This window comes from Rhinopithecus roxellana, chromosome 13 (assembly GCF_007565055.1).
Source record: "Rhinopithecus roxellana isolate Shanxi Qingling chromosome 13, ASM756505v1, whole genome shotgun sequence".
Lineage (NCBI taxonomy): Eukaryota > Metazoa > Chordata > Mammalia > Primates > Cercopithecidae > Rhinopithecus > Rhinopithecus roxellana.
In genome coordinates this window covers 111,257,635-111,276,644 of record NC_044561.1, presented here as the reverse complement: position 1 = coordinate 111,276,644, position 19,010 = coordinate 111,257,635, and the positions used below count along the sequence as shown (strand labels likewise).

Sequence of the window (19,010 nt, the reverse complement as noted above, 5' to 3'; positions counted from 1 at the left end):
GATGATGTCCAGACTATGTTCCATAAATGTCTGTGCATGAATCGCTACTCTGATCCATCACATTTTGTTGTAATTTAACCCTCAGAGAGAAATCGTCTTCCAAGTTTTGTAGGCAAAGATGGCTTTTTTCTAGAGACAGAGTCTCATGCTGTCACCCAGGCTGGAGTGCAGTGGTGCAATCTCAATTCACTGCAACATCTGCCTCCTATATTCAAGCAATTCTCCTGCCTCAGCCTCCTGAGTAGCTGGGATTACAGGCATGTGCCACCATGCTCAGCTAATTTTTATATTTTTAGTAGAGAATGGGTTTCGCCATGTTGGCCAGGCTGGTCTTGAACTCCTGACCTCTGGTGATCTGCCCACCTTGGCCTCCCAAAGTGTTGGGATTACAGGCGTGAGCCACCACGCCCAGCCAGCTCTTTTTTTTTTTTTTTTTTAATTGTAGAGACTCCTGCTACTGTTCCCACATACCAACTGCAAATAACAATGTAGTTAAGTTCATTTCAGTTTCACAACTATTCCCAATGTTTAATAGTTGACTTTGATACATTAATCTGAAAAAGGTCTCCAGGGGTGTGGCCCCAGGCAGCATCTCTACCCATGACCTATTCAACAATTTTTTTTTTTTTTTTGAGATGGAGTCTTGCTCTATTGCCCAGGCTGGAGTGCAGTGGCATGATCTCGGGTCACTGCAACCTCCACCTCCCATGTTCAAGCAATTCTCCTGCCTCAGCCTCCCAAGTACCTGGGACTACAGGTGCCTATCACCACACTTGGCTATTTTTTGTATTTTTTAGTAGAGACAGGGTTTCCGCATGTTGGCCAGGCTGGTCTCAAACTGCTGATCTCAGGTGATCCACTCACCTCAGCCTCCCAAAATGCTGGTATTAACAAGCGGAGCCACCGTGCCAGGCCCTATTCAATATTTTTATCAGGGATTTGGATAATGGTCTATGACTATGTTTCTGAGTCAGCAGCTTCTAGCCTAGCCACAGTTGACTAATTACATTATTTCTAACTAAATACAATCAAAACTTTAGCAGCTATCGTATTGGACAGCACATTTCCATCATCAGAAAAAAATTCTATTGGACAATCCTGGTCTAGAAGGCAAATCCTTATTGCAATTATGAATGATATGGAGTAGCAACTGCTGGTGAATATTTCATTTGAGGTGAATATATTTAATCATGGCCTGACCAGCATCCATTCTCCCTCCTTCTGGAAATAGCATCCCAATATTTTGGGGGGAGTGGGTAGGTACAACATAATCCCAAGTGTCAGTCCATGCGTTTGGGAGAAGCAGACTCCAGGAGTGGGCATGTGGCTCCAATCAGACCAATCATAGCATTGCTTCCCTGATCTAGCCATTGCAATTGACTCAGGAATTGACCTCGTAGCCAATGAGGTTCCATTCTGGGACTTGTTGAGCCTGGGACACTTCTGGGAAAAGAAATTATTCTTATTGAGGTTGCCAAAAGGATTTAGGATATATATTTCAAGCTGCTGATAGTCGTCTTCTCAGAGACATTTCTTGGTAGTCTCATGCATCCACATGTGCCTGAAGCTATGCTATCTTTGAACTTCTCCACTACATGAACACTGTTTTGTTAACCTTGTTAGTGTGAGTTTTTGTCACTGGGGACACCAAAGTCCTAATGTATCATTCAAGAATCCAAAACTATCTGAACAGGTAGATAATTGGGCTCAAAACTCAACAAGATAAATGTAGAGATTGACCTCAATGTTAAAAATCAACTGTGAGTCCAGGAAGGCTTCTGGGGGTCCTGGTAATGTTCTGTTTCTTGATCTGAGTGCTGATTAGTTACACAGGTATGCTTAGCATATAAAAATCCAACCAGTTTTACCCTTTTCTGCCTGATGATTATGCTTCAACAACTAGTTTTCTTTTTTTTTAATCTGTATGGGGAAAATGTAGCTTCATTAAAGGGAAACTGACTTGGGGGTTTTGTTTTCTTATAAATTCAATATGAGTCAACAGCAGCTACCCAAAAAGCTAATGGAAACTTGAGTCATACTAACAGGCAAAACCAACCAGAACGAGGAAAGTGACAGTTCCATTCACTCTAGAGTGAGCCAGATCAGACTTTGGGAAGAATGTAGACAAGGTAGAGCATGTTCACAAATCTCAAGGTCACATATCATAAAAGAATACTAAAAGAAACAGAAGTAGTTAGCCTGGAGAGAAGGGGAGAGAGGATAGAATCTGGATAGGACTCAGATCTCCAGGCTCACTGAAACACTGGAATGATTAGACAACTTTATCATCTGCAAATAATGTTCTTTCTATATGGAAACCCCCAAGATAACTTACTGAAAAACCGAGGCTAAGGTGAAAGCAGTAAATTGACTTGGTATAACATTAATGTACAAAACCCAAAGCCCTCCTTTTAAGACATTAAACAGGACTTACATGAAAACAAAACAAAACAAACAAACAAACAAAACCCTACAGCTTTCCTAAAGGACAAGAAAGAATACATGTTTAACAGAGAAATGTGCCATTTCCATGCTTAGAAAAACTCAGCATGGTAAACGTATCAGTTTGGTCCAAATTAATTAATTATTTTAATTTTTAAACTTTTAAGTTCGGGGTACAAGTGCAGGTGTGTTACATAGGTAAACTTGTGTCTTGGGAATGTGTTGTACAGATTATTTCATCCCCCAGGTATTAAGCCTAGTACCCATTAGTTATTTTTCCTGATCTCCTCCCTCCTCCCACAATCCACCATCCAACAGGGACTCAGTGTGTGTTGTTCCCCTCTATGCATCCATGTGTTTTCATCATTTAGCTCCCACTTATAAGTGAGAACATGCTGTATTTGGTTTTCTGTCCCTGTGTTAGTTTGCTAAGGACAATAGCCTCCAGCTCCATCCATGTCCCTGCAAAGCTTTGGAGAAATCTATTTTTGAGGTTTGGAGGGAAAACTTGACCAAACAGTCCTAAATGTTATGTGAACAGCTGAAAATAACCAGGAACATTTTGAAAAAGAAGAATAATCTGAGGAAAAACTTGTTTCATCACATATTAAGCCACAATATAAATCTACAAGGATGAAAGCGGTATGTAACTAGCACCAAAATAGGTTGCTGGAACAGAATAGACAGGTTGAAGAGTTAACCTTCATTACAGATGAGGCTCTAGAGTACGAGGGTGGCCTCACAAACTCATGGGGAAGGAAGGGATGTTGGGACAATTGATGATGCTTTGGAAACAAAATATAGACAGATTTTCATTTAGTACTCTATACTAAAATGGAATCCAGAAATACTATTTATTTAAATAAGGCCAAAAAACCCTAGAAGAAAACATAGGTTTAATATACATCACTAAATGAGGAAACATTTTAGTGCAAGAGCCCATAAACTATTTCTGTAAAGGGCCAGAGAGTAAATATTTTAATCTTTGCAGGCTATATGGTCGTGGTTACAACTCAACTCTGCCATTGTAATGTGAAAGCAGCCATAGATAATAGGTAAATGAATGGGCATGGCTGTGTTCCAATAAAACTTTATTTACAAAAACAGACAGTGGGAAGATTTGGACTTCAGGCCACACTTTTCTGGTCCCTGCTTTAAAGGGATAAAAACAAAAAATAAAATGATTTTTAAAAAAGAAATCAAGTATCATTAGGTTTGACAATATAAAAAATAAGAACTCCAAGGCATAAAAAAATTACGATACACAAAACGTTAAAGCAAAGACATACACACACTGCAGAAAATATATGAACCATACATGACAACAAAGGGTTGGCATCTCTCCCTCCAACGTCATTCTCCCCCTTTCTTGCCTTCTCCCTGTCTCCTCTCTCACACACAAACATAAACATACACAATCATTGAAACCAATAAGAAGCACACTAGTAGAAAAAATCGACAAATAGTCTGGGTGTAGTGGCTCATGCCTGTAATCCCAGCATTTTGGGAGGCTGAGGCAGGCAGATCACCTGAGGTCAGGCGTTTGAGACCAGCCTGGCCAGCATGGTGAAACCCCATCTCTACTAAAAATACAAAAAGTACCCAGGTGCGGAGGTGGGTGCCTGTAATCTTAGCTACTCGGGAGGCTGAGACAGGAGAATTGCTTGAATCCAGGAGGCAGAGGTTGCAGTGAGCCAAGATTGCACCACTGCACTGCAGCCTGGGGACAGAGGGAGACTCCATCTCAAAACAACAACAACAAAAAGACAAACAAACTAGACAACTCAAAGGAGAGAGATGACCAGTAAACTTATGAATAGGTATTCAACCTTAACTGTCTCAATTTTATGCAAATTAAGACAACAGGACTATTTTCCATATATCAAATATATCAGCAAAGGTGTGTTTTCAATGTCATCATCCAGCATTGATGTGGCAGGTAGTGATGAGGTGGGGAGACAGCCGGGATGGATACACACAGCTGATGCAACCTCTCTGGTAGTCAAATGAGTGGTTTATATCGAGACCTCAAAGCCAATGAACATCTAGGAATCTACCTAGTAAATAAAGCTATGGCCAAATATTTTTATTTTTGTTTTATCTATTTAGTTTTTTGGAGACAGGGTCTCACTCTGTCACCTGGGCTGGAGTGTAGTGGCACAATCACGGCTTACTGCAGCCTCAACCTCCTGGGCTCAGGAGTTCCTCCCACCTCCACCCCACCAAGTTGCTAAGACCACAGGTACACGTCACTACACCTGGGTAATTTTTAAAATTTTGTGTAGATACGGGATCTCACTATGTTGCCTAGACTGGTCTTGAACTCCTGGGCTCAAGTGATCCTCCTGCCTTGGCCTCTCAAAGTGCTGGGATTTATAGGCATGAGCCACTGCACCCAGCCAACCAAATACTTTTATACATTGATATTCACCACGGCATATTTATACTAGCAAAAATTGGGAATGGCCTCAAAATACAACAATAAGGGAGTAGTTGCATAAATTATGGAACATCCAGACAGGATATATGAGGTCATCATTAGAAATCTCTTTTTCCAAAGACTGTATAAAGATAAGACAAAATATTCAACCCCTCAACAGCATTTGACTGAGCCGACAGTCCTTTCTTCCAGGCTTCTGAGATGCCACACTCTTCCTAGTTTTCTTTCTACCATCTGAGTAGATGATTCTGGTCTCCTTTGTTCTCTTCTTCTTGAGTCAATAGGCAGCTATTGAGGTGTCCCAGAGCTTTCTCTAGTGATCCCTTCTCTGCGATCCCTTCTCTGCTCCAACTACCCTTTATTCCTAGATGACCTCATACAGTCCTGCATTTTTGAAAAGACTGCACTCGTATCATGCTGATGACTTCCCAAATATTATAACCATCCCTCATATCTCCCCTGAGCTCCAGACTCACATATTCATCTGCCTTTTCAAGAACTCCATGTGGATGTTAAAAGGACATGTCAACTTGGACAGTCATACAGAACTTGATTCTCTCCAAATCCCCTCCTCCCTCCTACTCCAATCTTCCCAGTCTCAGAATGTGGCACTGTTATCCACCTAGGTGTTCAAACCAAAAACCCAAGAGTCATCACTGAGTCCCTCCTCCGTCACTTGACACAGAAGCCCCGTGGGCTCCACCTCCTGATTTCTGCATCATCCAGTGACCACCATAGGTTCTCACCACTGTGACAGCTTCTCATGAGCCTCCCTGCTCCCCTCATGGCCTCGTGAGAATAGATTCCTACAGTCCATTCTGCACTCAGGAACTAGGAAAATCCATCCCTAATTCAAAATCTATGTCTCATCATATGATTCCTCTTTCAAAACCACCAGTGGCTTTTCATTGAAATCAAATGTACAGTTCCTACTCTAGTCTTCTAAGGTCAGTATGCTCTCCCCAACCACCTGCTCCCCCTACCCTTTCCCCTCCCATCTTTCTCCTGTCTTCAAACACACCAAGCCTATTCCCATCAGATATCCTTTGTACATTTCTCCCAGACTCCTCCACATTCAGGTCCGAGCCCAAATCACCTCCTCAGACAGGCTCTCCACGATACCACAGCTCTAGCAGATGACTCATTTTGCTGAATTCACAAGTGAATGTTAGGGTAAAAGTTGTTTTTACTTTTACATTTTTATGTATTTGTTTATTTATTTTTTAGGGACAGAGTCTTCCTCTGTCACTTAGGCTGGAGTGTAGTGGCACCATCACAGCTCATTGTAGTCTTGAACTCCTGGGCTCAAGCCATCCTCCCACCTCAGACTCCCAAAGCTCTGGGATGACAGGCATGGGCCACCATATTTGGCCCTAAAAGTTGTTTTTTAAATGTACACAAACTCACTCCTTGTTTGTGTGTAGATCCGAAGGGTTGAAGACAGCTGGGCTCACTCTCTGCCCCATCTGTCCTTCTAGATCTTCCCTTCTCCATGCCTGAGGAAGTCAGCCGACTTGCACTACATCAAAGGCTTCCTTGCATTCTGCTTTCTGGTTAGATTTGTCATTGAAAGCACCAGAATGGCAGAGGCATGGAGTGGCAGCCACCGCTCTTGTTAGGCAGCCCTCTCCATACGGTACCTGCCTTAGGTTCCAGTAGGTTCCATTTCCTTGTCTCCTTCAGGCCCAGGGGGGCGGTGGGGTGGGGTGGGTAAGATCTCCCAACTTTTGCTATCCCAGGGTATTGCCCCATTCCTTGTTGACTCCCATAAACCAGTGGTTCTCAAAGTGGTCCCTAGACTCTTTCAGGGTATTAAAAGATCAAAACGATTTTCACAGTAACACTTAGAAATTACTTGCATTTTCCACTGTGTTGACATTTGCACTGATGGTATAAAAGCAATGGTAGGTAAAACTACTATTGTTTTAACAGAATTAACTCAGTGGCACCAAGCTGTACTAGCAATCACCAACTTCATTGTTTTGTATGTGCAATCAAAAGAAAAAAAAATCAATACCAGTTTCCCTTAAAAATGTCCTTGATAAAGCAGTAAAATGTATCAATTTTATGAAACCTTAATCCTTCAGTATATGTCCTTTTAATATACCATGTGACAAAATGGGAAGTTCAAAAAAAGAATGATCATTGTCTCCAACTGCAATACTTGAACCATTCTTTTTTTTTTTTTTTTGAGACGGAGTCTCGCTCTGTCCCCCAGGCTGGAGTGCAGTGGCCCGATCTCCGCTCACTGCAAGCTCCGCCTCCCGGGTTCACGCCAGCCTCCTGAGTAGCTGGGACTACAAGCTTCCGCCACTGCGCCCGGCTAATTTTTTGTATTTTTAGTAGAGACGGGGTTTCACCGTGGTCTCGATCTCCTGACCTTGTGATCCGCCCGCCTCGGCCTCCCAAAGTGCTGGGATTACAGGTGTGAGCCACCGCACCCGGCCCACTTGAGCTATTTTTTAAGCTGTGTGCTAAGCTAGCCTCTTCTCTCATGGAGCACTAGTTTTACTTAAAGGATGTCTAGCAAACAATGGTTATTCAGACTTGAGTATTTAACAGGCAGTGTTTTTTTTTTTTTTTTTCCTAAAAAGGGCAAATGAATCTTCTCACAACTAACAGCATTTGTTACCAATGATAGAATTTGAACTTTTAAGCAAAAATCCAAATTTTAGAAAACTTTTTTTTTTTTTTTTTTGAGATGGAGTCTTGCTCTGTGGCCCGGGCGGGAGTGCAGTGGCCGGATCTCAGCTCACTGCAAGCTCCGCTTCCCGGGTTTACGCCATTCTCCTGCCTCAGCCTCCCGAGTAGCTGGGACTACAAGCGCCCGCCACCTCGCCCGGCTAGTTTTTTGTATTTTTTAGTAGAGACGGGGTTTCACCGTGTTAGCCAGGATGGTCTCGATCTCCTGACCTCATGATCCACCCGTCTCGGCCTCCCAAAGTGCTGGGATTACAGGCTTGAGCCACCGCGCCCAGCCTTAGAAAACTTGTATAGCTACCATGAACTTAACAGTTTCCCAGTACTTGAATAATTGGATGGCAAGACTGGTATTGAAACTATGCATTTTCTTATATTATAAAGCAACGTGTCAACATTTGGAAGATCTGTATAACTCAGTGAACCAATATTTTCTAACAGATCCAATACATTACATTTTTTAAAAAAGTACACATGGGTAAAGTGAACCAATATTTTCTAACAGATCCAATACATTACATTAAAAAAAAAAGTACACATGGGTAAAAGAACCATTCAAAATGCAAGACAGACCAATGGATTTTGATGTAAATTGATACGGCTTCAGATTCTGCACTGCAACTAACCTTTAAGAAAGTACTACTTGTTGAGTTTAGATGTAGTATCAAAGAATATCCACAATATCTGAAAAAGCAAATTAAAATATTTCCTCCCTTTTCCAACTACATAAGACTTTCTTTATTTACTTCAACCAAAATAACATATCACAGCAGATTGAAGGCAGAAGCAGATAAGATACTCCAACTGTCTTCCGTTAAGCCAGATCTTAAAAAGATTTGCAAAAATATAAAACAAGGCTACTCTCCTCATTGCTTTTTTTTTGTTTTGAAAAATATCATTTTTCATAAAAATATTTATGTTAACATGTGGTGGTTTTAAAACATGTCCACAAATTCTCTCTTCAAAAGATGAAGCTTAATTCCCCACCCCTTGAGTGTGGGCTGGACCTAGTGAGTCATTTCTCATGAATAAAAGATGGTAGAAGTGATGGTACATGATTTCCAACATGAGGTCATAAAGGCATTGTGGATTCCTCTCTCTCTTGGATCACTCACTCTGAAAAAAGCCACCTGCCATGCTGAGAGAACAGTCGAGCTGTCCTATAGAGAGGGTCACATGGCAGGGAACTGAGGCCTCTTGCCAACAGCCATGCCTGTGAGCCATCTTTGAAGTTGGATTCTCCAGCCCCAGGTAAATCCTAAGGTGACTGCAACCTTATGAGATATCCTGAACTTGAACCGCCCAGCTGAGCTGCTCTGGATCCCTGAGCCACAGAAATTGTGTGAGGCAGTAAATATTTATTGTTTTAAGCTGCTAAATTTTGAGCTCATCTGCTACACAGAAGCAGATAATCAATAGATAATATGTTTATCACTCTGACTTAATGAATGAATAAATATTTAATGCCTCTGTTTAAATTTCGAATACAGTAAATATGGGTAGATAGAACCCAGTTAAACCAAAGCTCTTAGAAGTTCTCAGGTTTTAAGAATATAAAGGGGCTCTGAGACCAAAAAGTTTGAGGACCACTTCCCTAAACCCTTTACAAACTGCCCCTTCATCAAACTTTCCACAAATCGCCCCATATAAAATCACCATTTGTTTCCTCCCAGGACGCTGCCTGACACAATACTAAAATATTATCAATGGTTGTTGCTGTTCAGTGGGAATATGGGTGATTTTATCTTCTTCTTAATGCTTCTTTTTTCTGTACTTCTAAAAGTTTCTATAACAATAATGGGTTTTTTTTTTTAAATAATTAGAAGAAAAGAAACTTCCCTTTTCAAAATCACCAAAAGTGAAAGTCAGAGTTAGTTCCTGCAGATGAGCCAATGGTTTAAGAGGGGAGCGGCAGGGCCCAGGTGTCCGGTGCTGTGCCTGGGGGCAGGGGAGGGGGCTGCAGGTGGCAGGGATGACTGAGCACCCCACCCATCTGACCCCAGTCAGAACAACTCCTTCCTTTGTTTTACATATTGGGCGTCTGCATAATATCTCATTTAAAGAAAAGTTTCCACTGCTTAAAAAAGAGTTCAAAAACCTTTACAGTGAGAAAAATCATTAAATTTAATAAGAGTTAAATTTAGAGTACAGAAGAATCACTCAAACATTTTTTGAATGAGAATTTCCATAAAGAAAACCCTACACATTCTGAGAGAAAAACAGAAGTCTCTAACAACTTAACATAAATTTGATGATTTCAAGGGAGGCTGGGCTATTGTGGCCCTAGAAAGAGTTATATCTGGGGCTAAAGAGCTTATCTGGGGGCCCCCAAATCAAAGGGCCTAAGAGGCCAGCAGAACCACCAGGATGCCTAAGGCCAAAACAAACACAGATCAGAACCACAACTGAGGGTTCTCTGCTTTTCTAGTGAAAACAAAACCAGGAAGTACAGAACTGCCTGGTGGTTAAATACATGGGCTTCAGAGACAACTGATCTGGGTTTGAGTCCTGGGATTGAGTCTGATACTTAAAACTGTGAGACCTTGGCAGGTGACTTAGTCTCTCTGAGCTTCAAATTCCTCATCCGTAAAACGGGGGGATGAGAATTAACACAGTGAAGCCATTTTCTAAGACAGTACCGCAGTTTCTTAAAAAGTTAAACATAATTTACCATATGACCCAACAATTCTATTCCAAGGTGATGACCCAGGAGAAATGAAAACATATATCCACACGAAGACTTGTACCCAAATTTGCTTACCAGCATTCTTCATCCTACCCCAAAACAGAAATAATCCAAATGCTCACCTACTGGTGAATGGATAAACAAAATGTGGTATATCTATACAATGGAATACTACGGGGCAATGAAAAGGAATGAAACCCTGATATATGATGTCACGCCAAGGATGAACTTTGAAAGCAGTATTCTGAATGAAAGAAGTCAATCACAAAGATCATATATTATATGATTCCATGTAAATAATATGTCCAGAAAAGGCAAAGCTATACAGACAGAAAGTAGATTATGGTTGCCTGGGGCTGGGAACCAGGAGTTACTGCAAATGGGCATAAGGCTTCTTTTTGGGACGATGAAAATGCTTTCTGTTTGTTTTTGAGATGGGGTCTTGCTCTGTCACCCAAGCTAGTGGTTCAATCACGGCTCACTGCAGCTTTAACCTCCCAGACTCAAGTGATCCTCCTGCCTAAGCCTTCCAAGTGGCTGGGACCACAGGCATGTGCCGCCACGCCTGGCTTTTTTTTTTTTTTTTTTTTTCCTTCGGTACAGACGGGCTTTCCAGGCTGGTCTAGAACTCCTGGGCTTAAGTGATCCTCTACCTTGGCCTCCCAAAGTGCTGGGATTACAGGTGTGAGCCACCCCACCCAGCGATGGAAATGTTTTACAATTAGATTGTGACTGATGGATGCACAACTCTGTAAATTTACTGAAAATCATTGAATTGTACACTTAAAGTGGGCAAATTGTAAAATATGTAAACTGAACCCCAAGCTATTTTTAAAAAATGGGGTTTGACTCTCTAACCTCAGAGAGTTACTGTGAAGATTAACCGAGATAACATATGTAAGGCAAGCTGTCTGGTACAAAGTACCTGATAAATAATAACAATGATGACAATCAGAATATGCCGTAATAATAGATTATGTAAATGTAGAATAATAGTGTAGAATAACAACAATTTATATCACTTACATAGCTCTCACCATACCACTTCAACATTTATCAACTTAATTTAACCCCCCCAACAACTTTTGGAGCAGGTATATTATCATCCTCATTTTTACAGATGGAGAAACTGAGGCACCGAGAAGTAAAGTAACTTTCCCAAGGATGCACATCTAGTAAACGGTAGAGCGGGGATTTGAATCCTGGAGGACAAACTGCAGGGTCTGTGCTCCTAGCCATGACACTACACTCTCTCAGTAAACATCAGCTACGTATTGAGTTGCTACTTTAACCAGTGATGGGGTGGAAGTGCAGAAAAGGCTCACGGATGGCTCCCTAGAGGTCATGCCGGACTCAAAGCTGAGGGTTACAGAAGTTAGTCACAGGAAGAGTGTCCCAGACAGAGGGAATTGCATATATAAAGGTGTGGAGGTAAGATAACACAGGGAATATGGGAGGATCTCGGTGGAGCTGGCATTGTCTGGGGCAGAGGGTGATGGCAATGAGAGCAGTGAGCATGGGGCTCAGGCAAGTCCAAGGGCAAGGACACTAGCCTAAAGGCAATATGGGACCAGAGGACGAAACTCAGAGTTCCCAGCCTGCCTTTCTCTGGAAACAACTCACATTCCCCAGGCAGGTGGGGGAGGTTGACTCAGAGGCTGCTGTGAGCTCAGGGGAGCGGGGGAGCTGCCACCCCACGTTCCCACGCCACTGTGAGCTAACACCCCGGCAGCCTCCCAAACACCAGCTCCACCAGCAAGAAGCAGCCGTTTCTAGCCTGCTGGAAGCAGCAGGCTCTGTAGTGCTGCCAGGAAGCTGAGCATAGCCCAGTGAGGTCAAGGGCTGACTGATGGCAGCCTCACACCCCTCATCCAAACCCAGGCACCTGTGGACCCCCAAACCAATCCCAGGGCCTGGCACAGAGCACAGTGTTCTGGCCCCTTCCCCTCACTTGGCTGCCCCTAGAGACAGGGGGACCAGCCCATGGGGTCTAGCACTTTTCTCATTCAAATTTAATACCTTCAGATCCATCTCTTTTGTTTCACCACATCTGTCCTCAATAAACATTTGCACATGCACATAAAACATTCACTGTGGCAAAAGCAAAGCTACTGGAAAGATCTGCATCAATAAGGAGCTAGTTCGAAAATTCTGGTGAATCCATACTATGGAATACGACACAGCAGATAAAAATAATGGCACAGATCTGTACTGTATATGTTCTGGCATGAAAATGTCTCCAAGATATACTGTTGGATGGGAAAAAAAGAAAATTGCAGAATAATGTGTCCAGGATACCATCACTTATGTAAAAGCTTTTTAAAAAAGAAACCTGGCTCTATATTTCTCTGAAGTCCACAGATGCATAGGCAAATGAAAAAAAATACCTGGAAAAGAAACATCACACTCACAGCAGTAGTGATGGATGGACAAAAAGAAGCAAAGGAAGGGAGGAAGGAGAGAGGGAGGAAGGGAGAGACAGAAAGGACTTTTTACTTTGTACACTTCTATGTTGATTGTTTTTTACAAGAAGAGTGTATTTGTGCATATTTAGATTCTGAAAGACATTGAAGTCTGTAAAAAACAAAACAAAATAAAGTGCATTATCACCGTGCTGGTACAGGTCTCAGGGTAAATTTTCAAAGAACTGTCACATCCAGGACCTTGTCTAAGTCTTGCCATACCCTCTTGAGGGCAAGCTTCAAAACCTGATTTCACAGATTCAAAAACTGAACACAGTGGCTCATGCCTGTAATCCCAGCACTTTGGGAGGCTGAGGTGGGCGGATCACTTTGAGGTCAGGAGTTTGAGACCAGCCTTGCCAACATGGCAAAACCCCAACTCTACTAAAAATACAAAAATTAGCTGGGTGTGGTGGCACATGCCTGTAGTCTCAGCTACTCGAGAGGCTGAGGCAGGAGAATCGCTTGAACTCGGGAGGCAGAGGTTGCCGTGAGCCAAGATTGCACCACTGCACTCCAGCCTGAGCGACAGAGCGAGACTTGCTCTCAAAAACAAAACAAAACAAAACAAAACAAAACAAAACAAAACAAAACCAAAAAAACTGGACCCACAGAGATGAAACAAGCTACTCAAAGTCACAGGCCGGGCTGCGGGGCACTGACCCCTTCACTCCCAACCCAGTGCTCCTACTAACCAGGAAACAAGACATCAGCAAGGGGGTGGGAGCTCGGCAGGGGGCTGGGAGAATGGTCTGAAGCCCGCAGCCCGTGCACAGAGCCCCTCGGGGAGGGGCAATGGGGCTTTGTCAGGCAAGAAGGCAGTCAATAACGAGGGGTGAGAAGAGCTGATGAACTTCCGCCCCCAACAAAAATTAGACATCATGACAAGCCACCCACTGCGTGGGGATGGGGCTGCCGCGTCACTCGGCAAACTGCACGTGGGAAGGAGCCTCGGGGCCATGTCCCCAAGCCCGAGATTCCACCTCTCTTCTCACCAGGACTGCTCACCCCAGGCTCTCAGTGGAGCTGCTTGCAGCAGAGTAGTTCCAGGGATGCCTCTTGGCTCGTTTCCTAGAGCCCTCTGCAGCCAGGTGGAAGTGGAATTACACTTCTCAGAGGGTTCTAGAACGTGAAGAGCAAGGTGACTAAAATCCAGCACCTCTTGGGCCAGAAATGCCACCACCTCTCTGTTCTTTCATTGACTGGAAGGTGCGTGCAGGGACCCAGGAAGCATGGCCAGGCCTCTCCAGGGACAGCCAGGAAGGTTTATTATACAGGGATGGGTCAGAGGTGCCCAGGGGAACAGGGAGGTGCACAGACCTTGGCTCACAATGAGCAGGCGAGACCGCCTCCAAACAAGCCCAGGGAAGGGGGCTATGGTTAAATCGTGGATCCTCCATTTATTCCTACAACAGGAAGCAAACCTATAAGGCTATGAGGGCAGTGACAAGAGTTGGATGCCGGTGGTTCTGATCCCGCTCTGCCACCTTGGTCAAGGTTCTGAACCTCTATGAGTTTCAGTTTCCCCATCTGTAAAATGGGTGTTATCATACATGGCTCTTAAAGCACTGTACATGGTACAGATCATGATATCTAGCTCATAAGACACAAAAATAATATAATTGAGTTAAATATGACAAGTACAAGGTATCCATAAAATCTGGAAACATAGGCTGGGCCCAGTGACTCATGCCTGTAATCCTAGCACTTTGGAAGGCCAAGGCGGGTGGATCACCTGAGGTCAAGAGTTCGAGACCAGGTTGGCCAACATGGTGAAATCCCGTCTCTACTAAAAATTTTAAAAAATAGCCAGGGCATGGAGGTGTACACCTGCAATCCCAGCTACTCAGGAGGCTAAGGCAGAAGAATTGTTGGAACCTGGGAGGCAGAGGTTGCAGTGAGCCGAGATCATACCGCTGCACTCCGCCCAGCCTGGGCAACAAGCGAGACTCCATCTCAAAAAAAAGAAAAAGAAAAAGAAAAAAACCTGGAAACATAAATTATACAAATGTGTATACATGTTTGTTTATATTTATTTACTCATTCACTTTACAGAGTGAAAATGTCCTAGACAGCATTGTCTATATCTGTTTTCAGACTTTATGGACATCCTCTGTTAATGTAAATAAATATACTAATATAATAAAATAAAACATTAATAATCACTTCCTTAGCATAAGGGACCATGTTTAGGAACTTCATAGGGATTTTCTGACTTAATGTTCACAGCAAGCCCTTAAAGTAGATTTTCTTACTAGCCCCATTTTGCAGAGGTGTAAACGAAATACAGAGAGCAGAAGAGACTTGTCTACTTGTTAAGCTCATGCAGGGAACTGACAAAGGCAGTTTTAGATTCAGGTAGTCTCACTTCAGAGTCCATCCCTCTACACCATTTATGACTGCAGCAAAGTCTACATACACTGAATACACGGAACAGCATTCAGAGGGTGCCAGGCACGGGGTCTGGCACAGAGGAGAGCTTTATGAAATGCAAGATCCTACGAGTATTGAGCTCTTGGTGGGGAGAAACCAGATCCAGCTTGTTCACCACTATATCCCACTATATCTAGGAAAGTAATGCAAAAGAAGTTATCTGCAAATATTTGTGGTTATCTGCAAATATTTGTGGGAGAGAAAGAAAGTTATTATGGTACTCCTTAGCCAAAGGCTGGAATCCTTGTTCCCAAAAAAATAAAGCTGGGCAAGGTGGCTTGCCTATAATCCTAGCTGCTTGGGAGGCTGAGGCACGAGGATCCCTTTAAGCTGGGAGTTTGAGACCAGCCTGGGCAACATAGTAAGACCCTATGTATAAATAAATAAATAAATAAATAAATAAATAAATAAATAAATAAATAAAAATGAATGAAGATGTTTAAACAAAAAGTCTAGGCCTGGCGCTGTGGCTCATGCCTGTAATCCCGGCACTTTGGGAGACCAATGTGGGCAGATCACTTGAGCTTAGGAATTCGAGACCAGCAGGGGCAACAAAATGAGACCCCTATCTCTACAAAAAACTTTTTTTTTTTTTAATTAGCTGGGTATGGTGGCAGTACACCTGTGATCCCAGTTACTAGGGAAGCTGAGGTGGAAGGATCACTTGAGCCTGGGTGGCAGAGGTTGTAGTGAGCTGAGATCGTGCCACTGTACTCCTCCAGCCTGGGAGACAGAGCGAGACCCTGTCTTAGAGAGAGAGAAAAAAAAAAAGTCTATGATAAATTCGAAGCTTTTCCTAGGAACGTCCACTTCCTAAGAGGAATGGGGCTGCTGGAACTTGGAAAAGGGTCTGCAGACCTGCCTTGCCCACACGTCTACTGCACAGAACCTGGATTCCAAACCCTGATCAGAGGCCAAGGCAGCTGCATGGCCGCCAAGGCACAGAGGGGCCTACCTTCCTCGGCGTCGTTCCTCAGCGAGGCCTCCAGCAGGGCCACACTGGCCTCGAATGACACTTTCTTGCGACGGCTGCCCGTGCTGCGCTTCCGCTCATGCTTTCGCTTGCGGTGCTGCAAGTCCTGCTCGTACTGTGCCCACTTCTTCAGCTGCTGGGCCCGGCGCTTCTGGGCGGCCCGCAGCCGCTCCAGCGTGGGCACCTTCTCCAGCAGCTGCAGTTCCGTCAGCAGGTCCACGTGGCTGGCCATGGCCACCGCCCTCCCCACGCCCTGGCTGGGGGCTAGCACAGTGCACCAGGGGCCAGGGCAGCGCGGGGCCTCTGGTGGGGCTGGGGCCTCATGGTGGGGCCTGTGGCAGGGAGGGAGACACAGATGAACACGTGTCAGACTCCACAACTCAGATCTGATTGTCACCCCAACGTCCCGTGTTCAAAACGCTTTTGAGGTTTTCCTTCCATTGCTCCTTGAGAAAAGTGCAAATCCTTACAACGGCTCTGTAAGCATCAGCAAGGTCTGGCTGTGCTGTCTAATGCAGCAGCCAGTAGCCACCTGTGACTATTTACATTTAAATTAATTCGAATAAAGTAAAATAATTTAATTCTTTGGTTGCACTATCCACATTTCAAGTGCACAATCGCCACATGCTTCATATTGGACAATGCAGATAGAGAATATTTCCATCACTGCAGAAAGCTCTATTGGATAGCTTGGTTGTCTGCCTCTCTAGCCACAGCCATTTAACAGGAACCATGCCCTTTTAGTTTTCTTGTATAGAGTCACTCTACCTTTTTTATTTTTACTTTTTGAGATGCAGTCTCTCTCTGTCGCCCAGGCTGGAGTGCAGTGATGCTATATTGGCTCACTGCAAGCTCCATCTCCAGGGTTCAGGCCATTCTTCTGCCTCAGCCTCCCGAGTAGCTGGGACTACAGGTGCCCACCACCACGCCCAGCTAATTTTTTTATATTTTTAGTAGAGACAGGGTTTCACCATGTTAACCAGGATGGTCTCGATCTGACCTTGTAATCCTCCCGCCTTGGCCTCCCAAAGTGCTGGGATTACAGGCGTGAGCCACTGTGCCCGGCCAAGAGTCACCCTACTTAAGGATCTGGGTATCTGGGTGCTGGAACCAGAAGGGGTGCAGGGAGGGTCAGGACATGATGGGGGCTGTAGACCCCCCAAAATCTGGAGACTATACAAACGTCCAAGGCCTCAGAATTATGAATATCTGACACTTCTGCTCAAGCCTCTTTTGTTCTGATCACTATGAGATGCAAGTTGTTCTGGAGATGGGATGGACAGGACTAGAAAGAGACCAGAAGAAATAATATGCTATTGCAGTGCTTCTCAAAGTGTGGTCTGGGAACCCCATAGGGAATCCCTGAAACCATTTCAAGAAGTCCATAGGTCAAAACTATTTTCATAACTATACTAAGATATTACTAACCTTTTCCACTCATTATCTCATGAGTGTACAGTGGTTCCCAAAGCTATATGAAAAGTGACATTGCAACAGACTAAATGCAGAAGTAGATACAAGAATCCAGCTGCTAAGCTCAACATAAAGAATTTTGCAAAATTTTTAAACATCACTTTTCTCACTAAATTTTTTTTGTTTTGAAAAATAGCTATTTTTCATCAAAATGTTATATATTATGCTTTCATAACAGTCTAATAAAAATATATTATAGATTATTATATTGTTATAATATATCTTGGATTTATGGTTTTATTTTAAAGGAATTATTACTATTTTTAAAAATTTCTCAATATTCATTTATATTATGATAAATATTGACAGATATAATCCACATAAACAAAAGCTCTTTGGGGTGATCAATTTAAGGAACTAAAGAAATCCTAAGACCAAAAAGTTTGAAAAATGTGGAACTACTGAGACATAGGAAATCTTGAAGTTTCTCTCTTTGAATGACCTTTTAAAAAAAAATTATTATCTCTTGCTCTCATGAGTCTCAGACAACATGAGGTCAACAAAATTTCAGAGTCTAAAGCCAGCTGGTCTTCGGCACGGACTCTATGAACTTTCAGACACAGAGGGAAAGGGTCTTAGGACAATCACTTGATCCTCTTTAAGCCTGTTCCTCCACCTGCAAAGTGTCCTATCCACCTCCCAGAAGTTACAGGTGCAAGGAATAAAAAGAGCTGGGGCTGGATGCGGTGGCTCAATGCCTGCAATCTCAACATTTTGGCAGTCCAGGGTGGGAGGATAGCTTGAGACCAGGAGTTCCAGACCAGCCTAGGGAACATAGCGAGACCCTTATCTCTGCAAAAAAATAAAAATAATTTTTTTAAAAGAGCTGGCTCAAAACGTTAAGACACCTAAGCAATGAGACACAAGCTTGGAGGAGGAATGGTAGGGAGATGTTAATGCAGCACGTCTGTGAACCAGCAGGCAAGGCTGGTTTTGGGTTGTTGGGAAACAGGAAAGAATGGTAGGAGTCTACATCTGTGTGATGTGGCCCACTGTCGCATAGAGTATTGGGTTAGCCCCTGGTTGGTTTCAGGAAGCGTTGTTAATCTCCTGGGTCGCCCGCATCACCTGCCCCTCCAAAAGCCCTTTCTACGGAAGCTGAAGAGCAGGGTTCAGCCTAAATCCTCAGGTGCTAGGTTGGGTCAGATCCAGATCGTTCTTCATGCCTCTCCCAGCTCGGAGACCGGAGACCAGAGAGTAAACAGGCAAAATGTGGAAGGGGTTGGCTTGGCAATACCCAAAGGGCAAAAGTCCCAGGGTCTGAGTGGGTGTGACCTCCAGCATAAATAAGCCAGTGGCAAGTCTCAATGGGAGACAAGCTAGCTGGCTTTGGTTGCCTTTTGTTTCGTTTTGATTTCTGTTTTGAATATACTCGCAATGCACTTTCAACTAATTAAAGTT

General features: G+C 43.5%; 1 protein-coding gene across 2 annotated transcripts in view; it reads right to left on the bottom strand.

The window, feature by feature from the left end:
- Positions 1 to 19,010, bottom strand: part of PPP1R16B (protein phosphatase 1 regulatory subunit 16B) — a 119,861-nt gene that overhangs the window by 72,253 nt on the left and 28,598 nt on the right. For both annotated transcript variants that reach the window (XM_010355354.2, XM_030914829.1), the window contains exon 2: positions 16,119 to 16,468. In XM_010355354.2, the coding sequence (XP_010353656.1) occupies positions 16,119 to 16,368 (250 nt within the window). In that variant the 5' untranslated portion in view covers positions 16,369 to 16,468. The remainder of the gene's footprint in view (positions 1 to 16,118; positions 16,469 to 19,010) is intronic.